Consider the following 14200-nt stretch of genomic DNA (forward strand, 5'->3'; position numbering starts at 1 on the left):
AAAGTAACTGCCCACTGCCGAGGTTATGTGGTCAAGATAGCTCGACGGAGCAGCTGGTACTGAAAGGAACGGTGGCTCAGGTGCTGTCCTTATAGGCTGTCATTTATCGTCTCAGGAATGCTCAGAGCTTATGGACACTGTATTTGTTTGGTTTTGGTTTTGGGGGGTAACAGCAAGGAAGTTGTTATCCACACATTCATGCTTCAGAAGGGTTTATTTTAATACTCACATGAGGCTACAGAGATGGCTCAGGGGTTAAGAGCACTTGGCTGCTCTTCCAGAGGTCCTGAGTTCAAATCCCAGTGACCACATGGTGGCTCATAACCATCTAATGGGATCCAATGCCCTGTCTGGCATGCAAATGTACATGTAGACAGAGAACTCATAGACATAAAATAAATCTTAAAAAAATTTCACACAGCTATTGGATGTTCAAACTCAGGTCCTGTATGTGTAGTAGACTTCAAAAATTTTCAGAATGTGGGCTCTGAAGGTAAAACAAGTGATTTGTGGGAGATTCAGTTCCATAGGTTGAAGTTTGGTTTACTTTTTACAAGAAAGTTTTTCTAGAAGATTCTGTTTTTAATGTTGACCTGCAGCAGTTCTCTTGGAACACTAGCTATTGAATTAGTATTGATTTCACCTAGTACATGGATTCAATAGATAGATATTGGTGTTAGGAAAATATATATATATATAATAAAACAACAACCTATAACAATAAAGGAGGGGTGGGTATGGTAGGGAATATGCAAATTTAAGCATGGATTTTGGATAACCTTAAATTTGTGGCTCTATCATTCACTGCAAAGTGGCCTCTCTGAGGCTATTTTTCCCTGTGTAAAGGGAGAAGGTTAATTGTAGTTTATAGTGTTAGAATTTGTACTTGGAGTAAGATTCAGGCTCCTGCTTCCTTATGTCTATAGTGGAAACAATTGTTGGACAACTACTATGTATGCCACATATGGTATTATTTGTTAGGGTATGGAGAAAGACAGCTTTGGTCCAAATGTTTTGTCTAATGCAGTGGGACTGTCAGAAACTAAGTCATAGGGACATGCTAAGCACTGAGTTAAGAGCGTGAATGGTTTGCTATGTTACCAGAGAAGAGAAGGGTAGTAGCAATTGGGTGGGGGGATTATCAAGGGAAGCTTCTGATGACAAGGTCATTTAGTCTCTTGCCATAGCCTACAGGGCTTGTGCTCTGGGCTGGGAAAACACCAGGTATAAGGATGAAGAACATAGGGCTATGTTGTGATGCAGGGGATGCCAGGTAAAGGTAGAGGCTGTGAGGGGAGAGAGGAGTGCAAGGAAACAGTGACAGTGGCTGCCATGCCCTAAAGGTTTGTTTGTTCGGTGTGACTTAAAAAGCAGTGAATCCGAGGAAGTTTTGTTTTTTGTTTTTGTTTTTGTTTTTTTTCCTATTCTTTTTTTCGGAGCTGGGGACCGAACCCAGGGCCTTGCGCTTGCTAGGCAAGCGCTCTTCCACTGAGCCAAATCCCCAACCCCCCCCCCCCCAGGAAGGTTTTTGTAGTAGGGGAATGTAAAAGAAGCAGCAGAGCCTGGGGAGACTAGGCAAGCCCTGAGGACATGACTTCAATAATCATTTTGAGAAATGAGGCCTTGAGAAGAAGGCAGTAGAAAAATGGGGTGAAGAGGCAAAGGAAGCAGCAAAGACAGTAGCTTTCCTGGCTTAAGGTGTTAATAGGAGAAAGGTATAACTTGTGGGCTAGGTGGGTCAATCTGACTTCAAAAGTGCTTTCATGTTGTTCTTTAAAATGGGGTATGACAGATAACCTTGCTGGGTTATTAAACAGATATAAGTTGATACACATGTTTAGAATTTAGAATGGGGAGCCACCACAGACCTACCTATATATACTTTTCCTGGAGTTACAGTCGAAGGAATCCAAATCAACCTTACCACAGAGGCAACCACACCATGTTTATACTGCTTCAGTAGTCACAGTACCCAGCTAGGGAACAAGCCCAGATGCTGGTCAGCGATGAGCCAACTAAAGTAAAGGTACAGATACATGAAGAAGCGTTATTCGTCTGTAAAAATGAATGAAATGATGTCATCTATAGGAGAATCGGTGGAACTAGAGCTCATGTTAAGCCAGACTCACATATGTTTCTTTCTCATACAGAATCAGTCTCTTTCTGCCTCTCTTTGTGTGTGTGTGTATGTATGTGTGTGCGCATATAAATGTATGTGTGTACATCTTGAAAATGGAGGGACTATGACAGAGAAGAGGTCTAAGAAAAGGAAAAGTCAGGAGAAAAGGGGTGATAGGGTAGACAAATATCACACACTGTCTCATGTGTGCTAGGCTAGGTGACTACATGTAGGTGTATGTATACACATGCGCACATAGATATGACAAAAGTAGAAGGCATATTTTGGTGTAGGAGAAAAGAGTTGGGAAGATGAATAAGGAGTAACGAAGGGTTGAATATAAAGAAAACGAAACCATATATGTGTAAAACTCTGCCATATTTGGTATGGCCCACAACATCATTATTTTGTAAGCTAGGTAAAAATCAAAATTTAGAATGGTATTTTATGTAGTGTAAGGGCTCTGTGTTGGTGAATGACAACAATAACAGGGTAGTTGTTACTGAGTAGAAACATCTCAGTGGGGAGATGCAGGGGCAGCTGAAGACGAGGGAGAGTGGTGGTTACAGATTTTGGGTGCTCATTAGTGGTTGAAACAGTAAGACAAGCCATGTAGAGTGAGTTTATGGTGAGGGGAGATAACAAGGCCAAGTGGAAGCCCTGGTTAAGACTAACCTTGAAAGCTGTCCATGAGACCCAGAAAAGGAATAACCAGACAGCTAGAGGGTAACTAGCTGAGTGCCCACTCCAGAGGACTGAACGGTATTGAAGTCAGCTTAGGCACTGGAGATCAGTTCTTCTAATGGGCCTGAAGGTGTATCAGGACTGTTGAAGTCCGCTTCAAGGAGTCTTAATTGTTCATAGTAAATACTAAGTTGGCACAGCCACCAAGACAGAGGGATAGAGTTGATGCCTCAGGGATGAAATGGGGTAAAGCAGGGTGAGACTGAAATCCTAACTGGTTTCCTCACAGGGCTCTGCACCCAAAACATCCACCACCCCAGGAAGGAGCAGTTCCAAGCCAGATTCCTGCAGCCTGAGGAAAACACCAGGTCTAAAAGCCAAAGTGGGGCCGGCTGCTTCCTGCCTGAGGAGGAAGAACGACAGTAGAACCCTAGGCTCCGACAGGGCCTTATCGCCTCAGAGGATCAGGCGTGTGTCCGGCTCTGGTAAGAATAAAGTAACTCAGCTACACTCTTTAGCACTCAATGAGTGTTTTGCAATTACAATTAGGCCTGGCAAAAAACAGAAAAGACCGTCTGGTTTTATAACTAATGCATTATGTCAGTAAAACAGTGAGCTTTTTGTGGTCCTACCGGAGAGATGGGAGTCTGAGGAGAAGTCACAGCCCACACCTTTGAGCTGTGTAAAGTGTCTTTGGGGAGTGGCTGATGTGTCTAAACTTCTAGCTCATCCCAGAGCATGTGTATGTAGCTACAATTGGCTAGCTATTGTAAACATTGTGATAATCTTGAGTGTCAGTTTGACACACCTGGGAAGAAGGACCCCCAATTAAGCAATTGCTTTCATCAGTGGGCTTGAGGGCAGGTCTAGAGCATTTTCTTGGTTGCTAATTGAGGTGGGAGGGACTAGTGCACCGTGGGCAGTGCCATACTGAGGCAGGTGAGCCTGGTCTGGAAAGGAAAGGTCACTGGACGTCAACCTTGGAGCAGACCAGAGAGCAGCTGTCCTCGGATCCCTCTGCCTCACTTCCTGCTCTGAGTTCTTAGCTCGACTTTCCTCAGTTACAGACTGTGACCTGGAAGTTTAAGACGAAATACGTCTCCTCCTCAAGTTGCTTTTAGTCATGGTGTTTATCATAGCTACAGCATGCAAGCAGGAATGTGGCGGGCACCTGTATAATCTAGAAGGTAGAGGTAGGAAGGTTGTATGGTCAAGCCCTACCTAGACATTATATATATATATATATATATATATATATATATATATATATATATATATATAATTTTATATAAGTGTGTGTATGTGTGTGTGTGTGTGTGTGTGAATGTATGTACCTCAGGGTATTGGATGCCAAACTTGATGACCCGAGTTTGAGGGTCCACAGTGTAGAGAGAACTCACTCCCACAAGTTATCCACACATACACACTGGCCTCAGTGTGTTCCTTCTCTCTCACACACATACTAAATAAATTAATTTAATAAAACCTTAACAAACTGCTAAGTACTTAACATACTGTTTTTTGAAGGTTCATAATGTGCCCCATCCCTTAGGAAGTGTTTTTTTCTTTTGAATTTTAGTGAAAGACAATTTAGGGGTAGATCAGCAACTAAGAAGTTAAACTTTTCTGAAATGAACTTTCATTTACCTTGGCTTGGATTTCAGACGTTCTAGTTTTAAAGTCGAATCAGGCTGAAATTTGATAGCACCGAGAACGGCTGTTAAGAGCCTTACTCCGTTTGGCAGATGTGCACATTGCTTTGTGCTATGAGTCGGAACAGCAAGTGCGGAATTCATCCGTTTCGTAGGCTAAGGCGAAAAGCCTGCTTAGTTGCCCCAGTGAACTGAGAGCTCTCCACAGGGAACACCCCTTATTTCTGTATGTACCAACTTGAGCAAATTAAAGGCATATTGGATAGAACCTTTGTAAAAAATAGTGAGTACTATTGAATGTTTTAAAAAAATGTGCCTCTAACAGCGATGTGTTCACCTGGGAGAATGTTTCATGGAGGCCATAAAGCCAGCTGGAATCAGGGGGACCTCTTTACGGCACTCCGATTAGCGTTTTTAGGTTTGTTTTGCAGGGTTCTATCTCAAAGCTGCTGGGATGAGAAAGGTGCTTTGCCTGAGCATGTGTTGTTTAGATTCTTGGTGAATATCAAGTTCATAAGGGTGGAGAAGCAGACCCCAGATGATGTGGAAGAGAGATCGGTAACTAATTTCCATCCCCAGGGATGGAATGGACAGAGAGGCTTGTCCCCATTGATAATGTGCCATCACTTGGGAGGAAGGTAGAAGAGAAGCTGAGATGTTTCTGGAAGCAGTGGTCCTTGTTTTCCGTATCGCCACCACTGGTGGTCGACCAGAAGGCGATCCACGTTCTGGTCCTCATTGTTGGTGCCTGGTGGGCTCTTGGCGGCTGGCAGAGCTGGACAGCTCCCTTCCTGCTTTGGTGTTTGGAGCACCCGTGTCTTGGTGCCCCGTGGAGCTGTGGTTACTGGCACCCTGGCCTGAAGTTAGGGACCCGTGTTCTGGTTTCATTCTGACACCACCGAGCTCCCACGCCTGGCAAGTCTTTCCCCTCCGATGGCGTGGACACTTCTCAAGAGTGAGGGTTTCAGAATCTTGGGATCCAATAGTTTTTGCAGTCTTGTTTTACTAGGGATGCTATGGAATTCACTTAGTTTTTTGAGAAATGGCTGCTATTCACATAATTTATCTGAGCACCATTATACTTGCACACATGATTTTAGAAGTTGGGTCCCTGCCCAAGATCTATTTAAGCAGATGGAAATCTTTATGGAGGTGATTAGTCCTTATTAAAAGTCCCTTTACCATGTGTTATATATATTGTGTCTGGATAGACGTCGATCTGTTAGTTTAAAATTTTGTTTATTTTTATATTATGTTGGTGCTGGAAATTGAATCCAGGTGACCTTGATAACTTACTATATGTTTAAATTTTCAGTCTGACTTAAAACTTCAATCATATTTTACATGTTTTTTTGTTGTTGAGACAGGGTTTCACTCTGTTTCCCTGGCTCATCTGGGCTGCGTAGCCTAGGCTGTCCCTGAACTTGCAGCAACCCTCCTACCTCTGCCTTCTGAGTGCTTAGGGTGCAAGCATGTGACACCATGCCTATTTATACATAGTCTTCTACATACGAATAGAAGGAAATGTAACTTTAACCATTATGGGTTTGAATTTAAGTTTTGCTTTCATATGGTTAGAAGACTCATGTGGACTGGATGCTTGCGTCACCCCAGATTTAAATGTAGAAGCCCTAACTTTGGAGCTAGGGTATGTGAGAAGGTCTCACAACTAAGATATAGGTAAGACCCTAGATAGGAAGAATAAGAAATGCTAGAGCCATATCTTAGCTCTGTGAGATACAGGAGCAAGGGGCCATCTTGAAAACAGGAAGAGGCTCTTGCTGGGATAGCTCACCGAGATCTTGGTCTTGGACACCTCAGCGTCTAGAAATAAGAAAAAATACATTCTTGATGCTTGGGCCAGCCAGTCTGTGGTATTTGTGGTGGCTAGCTGAGGTAGGACAGAAGACTAACTCAGTTGTGCAGTGTTAATGTTCAAAACTTAGGAACTGGGATGTACTCGCATGGTCTCCATAAATCAGAAGGTGTTTGGTGAGAGTGGATAGGAAATGTAATACCACTGAGTTAAAGGGAGAAGAGAACCTCAGGAGCCTTTGGGCCATTGAGAGCCTTTGCCATCCTCTGTACAATGAGGTGTTTGTGTGTTTGCAAACTGAAACCAAATGGATGCCACCAGCCCCTCCCACCCTTGCTGGCAGAAAGGTAACTGGCAGCAGCCTTCCAGCTGATGTGGGGTTTTCAATAAATCCTTTTAGAAAACCAAGCAGAGCGTCAGACCCAGAGTCAAAATGACATTAAAAAAAAAATCTTTAGACTGAGTATCAGAGAGAATATAGTTAAACCATTGGGGTACCCCCATTTCACTGGCCAGATATGGAAATTTATATATGATCCCAGAATATAAACTGAGTCAAACCCAAGTACTTGGCTTCTTTAGAGCATGGGTTTTGTTGTCGATGGTGGTAGTAAGGATTGAACTCGGGAACACAGGCCAGGCCTTGCTAGGCAAGTGCTCTACCACAGGACTAGATACCCAGCTCTGTTCTGTTTTGTTTTCTTAATGAACTCAATTAAATATGATTAGATAATGATGGGAACTTTCCTAACAATTATTTCAACGCTGGGATGATGATATCAGCCCACTCAATTAAGTGTTTGTATGCCAGTGTCCAGGCTCTAACTTAATCATCGGACCTCTGAGTTTACGTAACCCCCTCCATGATTTTCTGAGGCTTATTTCCAACATATGAAATAGGAAACCAACATGGGTGAGTTCATTGACGTACGGTACGGAGGTTTTGCTGCTGGGAAGGGCAGAGGTGGGATTCAAAGCAGGCCGTGAAGCCCCGAGTCTCAGCTCTTAGCCTGATGCTATCACTCAGAAGAAGAGCCATTGGGCCATCAGCTTTGCACATATGGAAAATTGTTTTTTTCCTTGCTGAGAGAACGTGGGTCTTTTAGGTCCTGGATTTTAAGCTGTCTTCTCAATTTTCTACGATGTAAATTCTTCAAATTATTGAAAACTATAATGTCACAGAGTAAGTGCTCAGTCAGGAGACCCCCACTGTGCTGTGGTCAGTCCTGGTGTCTGCACTAGTCACTAGTCACTCCTCTCGGTTTGGACTGATTTGGGCCTCTGTGGTCCCCTCAGAGACCAGTGTGAAGCACAGAGAGGCAGGACAATAGGACGCCTCTTCCTTGGCACATTGATCTGTGCTGAAAAGCCTGATCCACCCTCTTGCCCCAACCAAAAAGCTACCCAAAGTGCTGTGAAGGGATGCGTAAGGGCTGCTTGCAGGAGATGGTTTTTGGTTTTACTCTAGAGAAGGAGCGTTTGGGGGTGAGTAAACCATCAACCACATTCATTTGGCTTACGGTGGGTTAATAAATCCCTTCCTAGTACATCCAGAACTGGCAACGACCTGTCTGATGTTGTGGGCTTTTTTCCCTCATTGAGTTGTACAGCTTCTTGGTTTGTATAAACCTACTCGTTCATTTATCTGGCATTTGAAGTAATTTAAATCTTTAAAAATCACGTAGTGTCTTCTACATTTGAGGGAGGTGGCAAAAGGACACGTTGCCCCGTTTATGTCCATGAGTCATTAGAAACTAGAGATTATCAGTATGTTACTAAGCCCTTCCAAGTTAGTAACAAATATTCCTGGAGTTGTAACTACCTATAACACACGTTAGTGTGTGTCCGGGGATTTCTTCTGCAATGTTAATAGTTACCGATGGCCTTGGGAAGCGTGAGGGACGTAGTGTGGTAGGCACTAACTATCCCAAGCTTTCTTGTGTGTACAGTCTCACAACTGATGAGGGGTAAGAGCAGTGGTTAGCCCCAGTCTCCACATGAGGCATCTGAAGGTTTGCAAGCTCAAGTAACCACCAAAGTTACACAGCTAATCATGAATGAAGTCTGGGACTGGGGCTACGCTGATCACCTAAATTTTATTGCTCAGCCTTGTTCATTCACACGTTCATTACCAAAATGCATTAAAGGGCACAAAATCTGACATACTGACTGCTGGCCTCTGTGCTTGGTATTAGAGATAAAGAACTCCAAGAGGAAAAAAAAATGCCCCCAGCCAGGTGGAGTCACACACTTATAATTCTGCACAGACGCTAGAAGCAGAAGAATGATTAGCTCTAGACCAGTCTGAGCTATCATGTGAGATCCAGTACCAAACCCCACAACCCCTCTGTCCATATATATACACAGGAAAGAGACAAGCAACTTGTGCCCTACTGATATTTAAACTCGGATGAGGGAAACTGGGAATCAAGTGAGTGAACTGTTTAGTACACAAGCTAGCGAGTGGTAAGTGCTTAGGAGAGAGAGAAAGCAGTGCAGAGCTAGAAAGGTCAAGAAATACCTCACTGGGAGAACTGAGCAAACAATTGGAAGTGAGAAGGGGAAAGCACATGGGTAGTGGACTTCCTAAGCAGAGTGATCAGGCAGTTCAGCGAAGCTTGTGTATGGGTCCCAGGGAACCATTTATAGAGGAGGCTGGAGAATGGTGGGAGAAGCTGATGCTGGAGCAACTAGGGCTTGTACACACACAGAAAGCATGTACTTCCTCCATGGCATTGTCGCTGTGGATTTAGTCTTTCTTGACATGTCCCGCAATTCTCAGTAGTCATTTGGAGAAAATTACTTAGAGAGGGACCTGTGACTTATCACTATGCAATCTATTAGCCATTAAGAGTACCTGTTATGTGTGTAGCAGTCCACTAGATTCTGAGACTACAGATGTGAGTAAGTTAGAAGTGAATGCCTTGGCCTGTCTATTATTGGAGATACTGCAAGGAAACTGGGGGAGCTGTGGTCTGAGCCATCTGCCAAAGATGAACAACTGTATGAGCAGAAAGCGGCTCAACTAAAGAAGTATGAGGAGGATGTTGCTGCGTACCATGGCAAGGGCAAGAGTGGAGTAGGACAGGGCCCTGGTAGACCAATGGGCTCAAAGAAATGAACCAGAAGAGGAAGAGGAGGTTGAAGATGAGGATGAGGAGAGGAAGGTGATGAGGAAGAGCAAGTGGCTGTCTGAAGTGTGGAGTATGTGTGCTCAGGCAACTGTCTTGCTAAGAATGTGAAATTCAAGTACAGCTCAACGTTAGCTTCAGTGTAAAAACTGTACAGAGTTTTGTATAGCCAAGGAGATTCTTTGTAGAGAAAATACTTTTCTTTTTTTTTTTTTCCTGGAGCTGGGGACTGAATCCAGGGCCTTTCACTTGCTAGGCAAGCGCTCTACCACTGAGCTAAATCCCCAACCCCGAGAAATTACTTTGTAGCTTTTTCAGGGGCTGCAGCGTACAGTTAGATTTAAAGCTTTTGATGTTGAATGTTTCTAAATATTCAATAGTTTCTTTAATTTCTTATGGTAGCAAAAGAAAAACTTCATAGGCATTTGTATCACCAGTAAAAAAAGTTTTTAGGATGTTGCATTTTTTAAAAAAAATTGTAATAAAATAATTCATATTAAAAAAATTGGGGATGGGAACTAGAGAGAGGAATGTCCAAGCAGAGCATTCTCGGCTAATATCCTGGCCACCTAGACTGTGTACTATGCTGCATGGTGATTTTCTTACATGCCTGTCTCCTGCCAAATTCACATCCATAGGACAGAGTCCAGGGATGAGTTATTTTTACATTTCCCAGTACTCAGCACAACGTACCTGTTATATAACGGGGAATTAAAGTGCCCTTTGCTTGCTTTGACTGGGGACTTAGACAAAGCACTGAGTAGCTTACAGTACAGAGAGGAAACCCGCTCAACCTAAGGGAAGACCGGAGGAGAAGGGGGGCATTTTCAGCTAATTTTCCTGTGTGTCCATGGGCATGTCAGTAGACAGTGCTGCTGGCATCCACAGGGCTTCTGACGGGCTGTGGTGTATCTGGCCAATGGCATTGCCAGGTTGTGGACAAGACCATGAGTTGAGATCAATGAGAGTTGAGCTTCTGTTTCAAGGGAGCTGGAGTCAAATGAGTTCTAGTCCTCTAGATGCAAATCCCGAGACTCTTCCAACGTTAGAGGAATAGGACATAGAACATGTGTTTAAAATACTGCAGATGTCCCGATCAGCTTGTTTGGCAGAGAATGGTCTTAAGGGCATGCCTACAGATTTGTTTTTGAGATAGTTGGATGTATTCGGGGAGAGGTCAGAAGTCAAAATTGGGAAGAGAGAGCAAGAAAAAAGGTTTTCAGAAAATGCATGCCTATGAAGTACTTCCAACGGCAGGCGCATGTTTCTGACGTAGATGCTGCAAATGCACAGAGGTTAAACAAGCCTGTGCCGAAGGAGCCCACGAGGCTGAAAGCGATGGCTAATCACAACTGTCAGGCAACGGAATAGTCATTCGGCACTCGGGAGTGTTTATCTTTTCGATACAGGGAGTGAAAAAGTGTGTGGATATGAGATTAGTGAGAATAGATAAGATGTTAGAGGAATGCAAGAGAGGAGGATAGCTTTGGTCCATTTTCCAGCTCACTTTGATGGGCAGAAATCATTCACCCCAAGAGTTTCCAGAGATTTTAATTGGCACATTCGTTTTTGGTAACCCCAGGAAAGGGTACAAACCCAGGCTGGTGATCAATGTCGCGTCTTATTACTAACCTGCCTGTTCAAAGGAGTTCTGTTATGAACTTGGCTTCTAATGAGCCTGAAGCTGTCTTTGGTGGTTGTGGTTTTGGAGCTGGGGTTGTCCCCAAGACCTTGTGTGTGCTAATCAAATAGTTGTCCTATGGAGCCACACCTCAGCCTCTTCCTCCATTCTTTTCTAGAACCTCAGTGTCAGTGTCAGATGCTTAACAAATTCCCCGGTGAATGGTGGACGTAGAAAGACCACATCCACCTTGATTGGGAAGTTGCAGAAGGATGCACTCAGCCTCCCCTCCCCCAAGTCTTTTTTTTTTTTTTTAATTACACTCTGAATTTTGAATGTTCTCTCAGGTTCCCAGGCCCATGACTAAGGAAGTTATTTTTGCTTAATCCCCACTCTAAAGCAGCCGATCCTTGTGAAAGTGCTCGCAGAGACAGGTACCAACAGCACTACTGTCAACGCCACGCTCCATCGTGAGAAAGTTGCTCTGTGGATGTTCTTGTTTCTCTGTCAAATTACCCCTCTTAGGACCGGGAGTGTTTGTGTTGTGACTCACCAGTGCTGCTGTGTCTCCGTGATGTCAGCTTACCCTCAAATCTAAGCAAGCGGTGGTGGTTACACCAAGGGTGGTTTCTTATACCCTGCCTACTAGGAGAACATTATTGTGGCTTAGTCCCCGTGTCACATTTCACGTGTATAAGCATAGAGTGGACCCTGTGTTCTGGAAGGTAGCTAGTTAAGTTAACATCTGGTGGGAGAGTTGACCAGTCATATGTCATAATCCATATGGTGGGGTGGGCATCATGGTCCTTACAGCCGAGTCGGGGAAGCCAGGGGCTCCTCTCATTTCATTTGTTCTTCTAATAGAAAAAAAAAAAAGACAACTAGCAGCACTGTGCAAATAAGAGCGGTGGGAATTGAAGCATTGGCTTGCACCATTACTTGGGTTAAAGGTCAGTTGGGTTAAAGGTCAGTCTTAACTGATGTCAATGCTTAAAACCTCCAGTAGGGTAGGTGTGGTGATTTATACCAGCTACAGAGACATCATCTCAGAAACCAAACTAGCAGACAAACAAAGCCCAGAAATAAGAATGAGGCCACACGTGGATGTGAAGACAGACAGAAGATACCGGAAAGGGTGGGGACAAGGTCAGGGCAGAGAGGCTGGACATACAGAGGAGGGTGGGTGGCCCAGTCACCGAGCACTAGCATAATGGTAGTATTCTATTAGTGAGGCAAATTACAGCCTGTGGGCTGTGACCCCTTTGGGGGTTGCATATCGGATATCTTGCATTACGATTCATATCAGATATTTACATTATCATTTATCATAGCATCAAGATTACAGTTATGAAGTAGCAATGAAATAATTTTTTGGTTGGGGGTCACTACCACATGAGGAACTGTACTAAAGGGTTGCACGCAGCATTGGGAAGGTTGAGAGCCGCTGCATTAGAGTCCAGAATTCTCCCAGCCCCATTCCTCATGAGGCCCCGCCTCCCAACCCTGCAGCGCTGGCTATTTTTGTTGTTGTTGTTGTTGTTGTTGTTGTTGTTGTTGTTGTTGTTCTGGGAGACATTTTAAACCCACAGCATCTGTGTTCTATGTCGTTAGGCTGTTTTTGACCATTTAGGGAGGTTTCCAGGTCTTCCCAACTCTGCTCCATTAAACAACCCCACACAGAACTTTGTCCAGGCATACATACTCTGGTCAGACATTCTGGATACATTCCTCTGGGTGGACTCAAAGGGTGTGGACATTGTTAATGCTTTGGGTACATTTTATTGAGGTGCCATTCAGAAAGAGCATGCAAGTCCATGCAGCACCTCTGATGACAGAAGAATTTTTTCCAAGGCCCTTGCCAGTATTTTGTTGTTTCTGAAGTTCTTTCCAGAGATTCATCTTTAGGAGGAAGGGTGTAAAGTGGTATTTTAATTGGCCTATAACTCGGTACTTAAATATTTATTGAGTACATGTAGATCCACTTCTGTGCTACAGAACAGTGAATACAAGATCAAAACAGGCCCTGAATGTTCTGTCATGTTGTGTAAAAATGGGCTGTATAAGAATAAAGCATAAAGTATGTTTGATACTGATAATCTAAGAAAGAAAAACTGCTGAGAGAGAGAAGCAGAGATATGGTGTGTGTGTGTGTGTGTGTGTGTGTGTGTGAGAGAGAGAGACACAGACAGACAGACAGACAGAGACAGAGACAGACAGTCAGAGACAGACAGACAGAGAACATGTGTGTGCATGAAATTTTAATGTAGTAGGGAGGGAGTTGTGAGTTCCGGCGTAGAGCGAGCCCTCTGAATAGCAGATGGAAACCGAGTGAACTGCAGGAGGCGCTGTGCTCTAAGAGATGAGGGCACAGGTGGGGACAAGAAACTGAGAAGGCAGAGGAATGCAGAGCTGGGTTCCATGAGGTCTTAAGGTTCATAAGGACGTTGTCTTTGAGCCTGAGTGACTTAAGCATTTACAGGATCGCTGGGTTGAGAATAGACTGAGTGCAAGTGAGGTTGGGAACTGGAGAGGAAGTGGTAATCCTGCAATTGCAGCAGAAGGTGCTTTTTAGCACCAGGATTGTGGCAGGTTCTGGCTGTGTGCAGATACACGGATATTAGAAGGAAAGCTGATGGGGTTGAATGAGGGAATAGGGGTGGTGCCTTTAACCAAGTCAGAAAGGAGGAAGGAGTGAAGGTCAGGAACTGTTATAGAGACACTAAGTCGAGTAGATAGAAGACAGGTATGGAGTTGTGCCTGTAAATGTGTAATCTAGGGGTGTTCGGTCTAGGGTTACAAATTTCAGAGTCAACAGCCTGTAGGTACAGAGGATACCAAAATACAAAGTGTGGAAAGGTGGTCAACAGTACCATCTGGAACTTCCAAGCTGAAAGGAGTAGAGGATGAGGAGAAATCCTAAAGAGGGTCAAGAAGGGACAGCTCGAGATAGAGGAGGAAGGCAGTCAGGAGAGACAACAGAAGAATCATTACCCACATCAAACACTACAGACCAGTTAATAGGGACAGAAAGAGCAGTTTGAAGCAGCTGGCAGTTGCCTTAAAACACAAGGCTGTACGTCTAGTTTAAAGGAAGCGTGGAGGGGAGCCCATTCCTTGTTTGGTGATTAAATAATGTCATCTCCTGCTTTATTGTCTGTCCACCCTTCCTGCTCAGCA

At 44.0% G+C, this 14200-nt stretch overlaps 2 protein-coding genes across 2 annotated transcripts in view; both read left to right on the forward strand.

Annotated features, from left to right (window-relative positions):
• The window catches only part of Erich1 (glutamate-rich 1), a gene marked incomplete at its 5' end in the record, with an annotated part of 52793804 nt that overhangs the window by 28472108 nt on the left and 24307496 nt on the right, over window positions 1-14200 (forward strand).
• Window positions 1-14200, forward strand: part of Mtus1 (microtubule associated scaffold protein 1) — a 145564-nt gene that overhangs the window by 55424 nt on the left and 75940 nt on the right. For both annotated transcript variants that reach the window (XM_087588347.1, NM_001395000.1), the window contains 1 exon segment: window positions 3093-3288. In XM_087588347.1, coding sequence (XP_087444473.1) covers window positions 3093-3288 — 196 coding nt within the window.

This window comes from Rattus norvegicus, chromosome 16 (assembly GCF_021556685.1).
Source record: "Rattus norvegicus strain SHRSP/BbbUtx chromosome 16, alternate assembly SHRSP_T2T, whole genome shotgun sequence".
Lineage (NCBI taxonomy): Eukaryota > Metazoa > Chordata > Mammalia > Rodentia > Muridae > Rattus > Rattus norvegicus.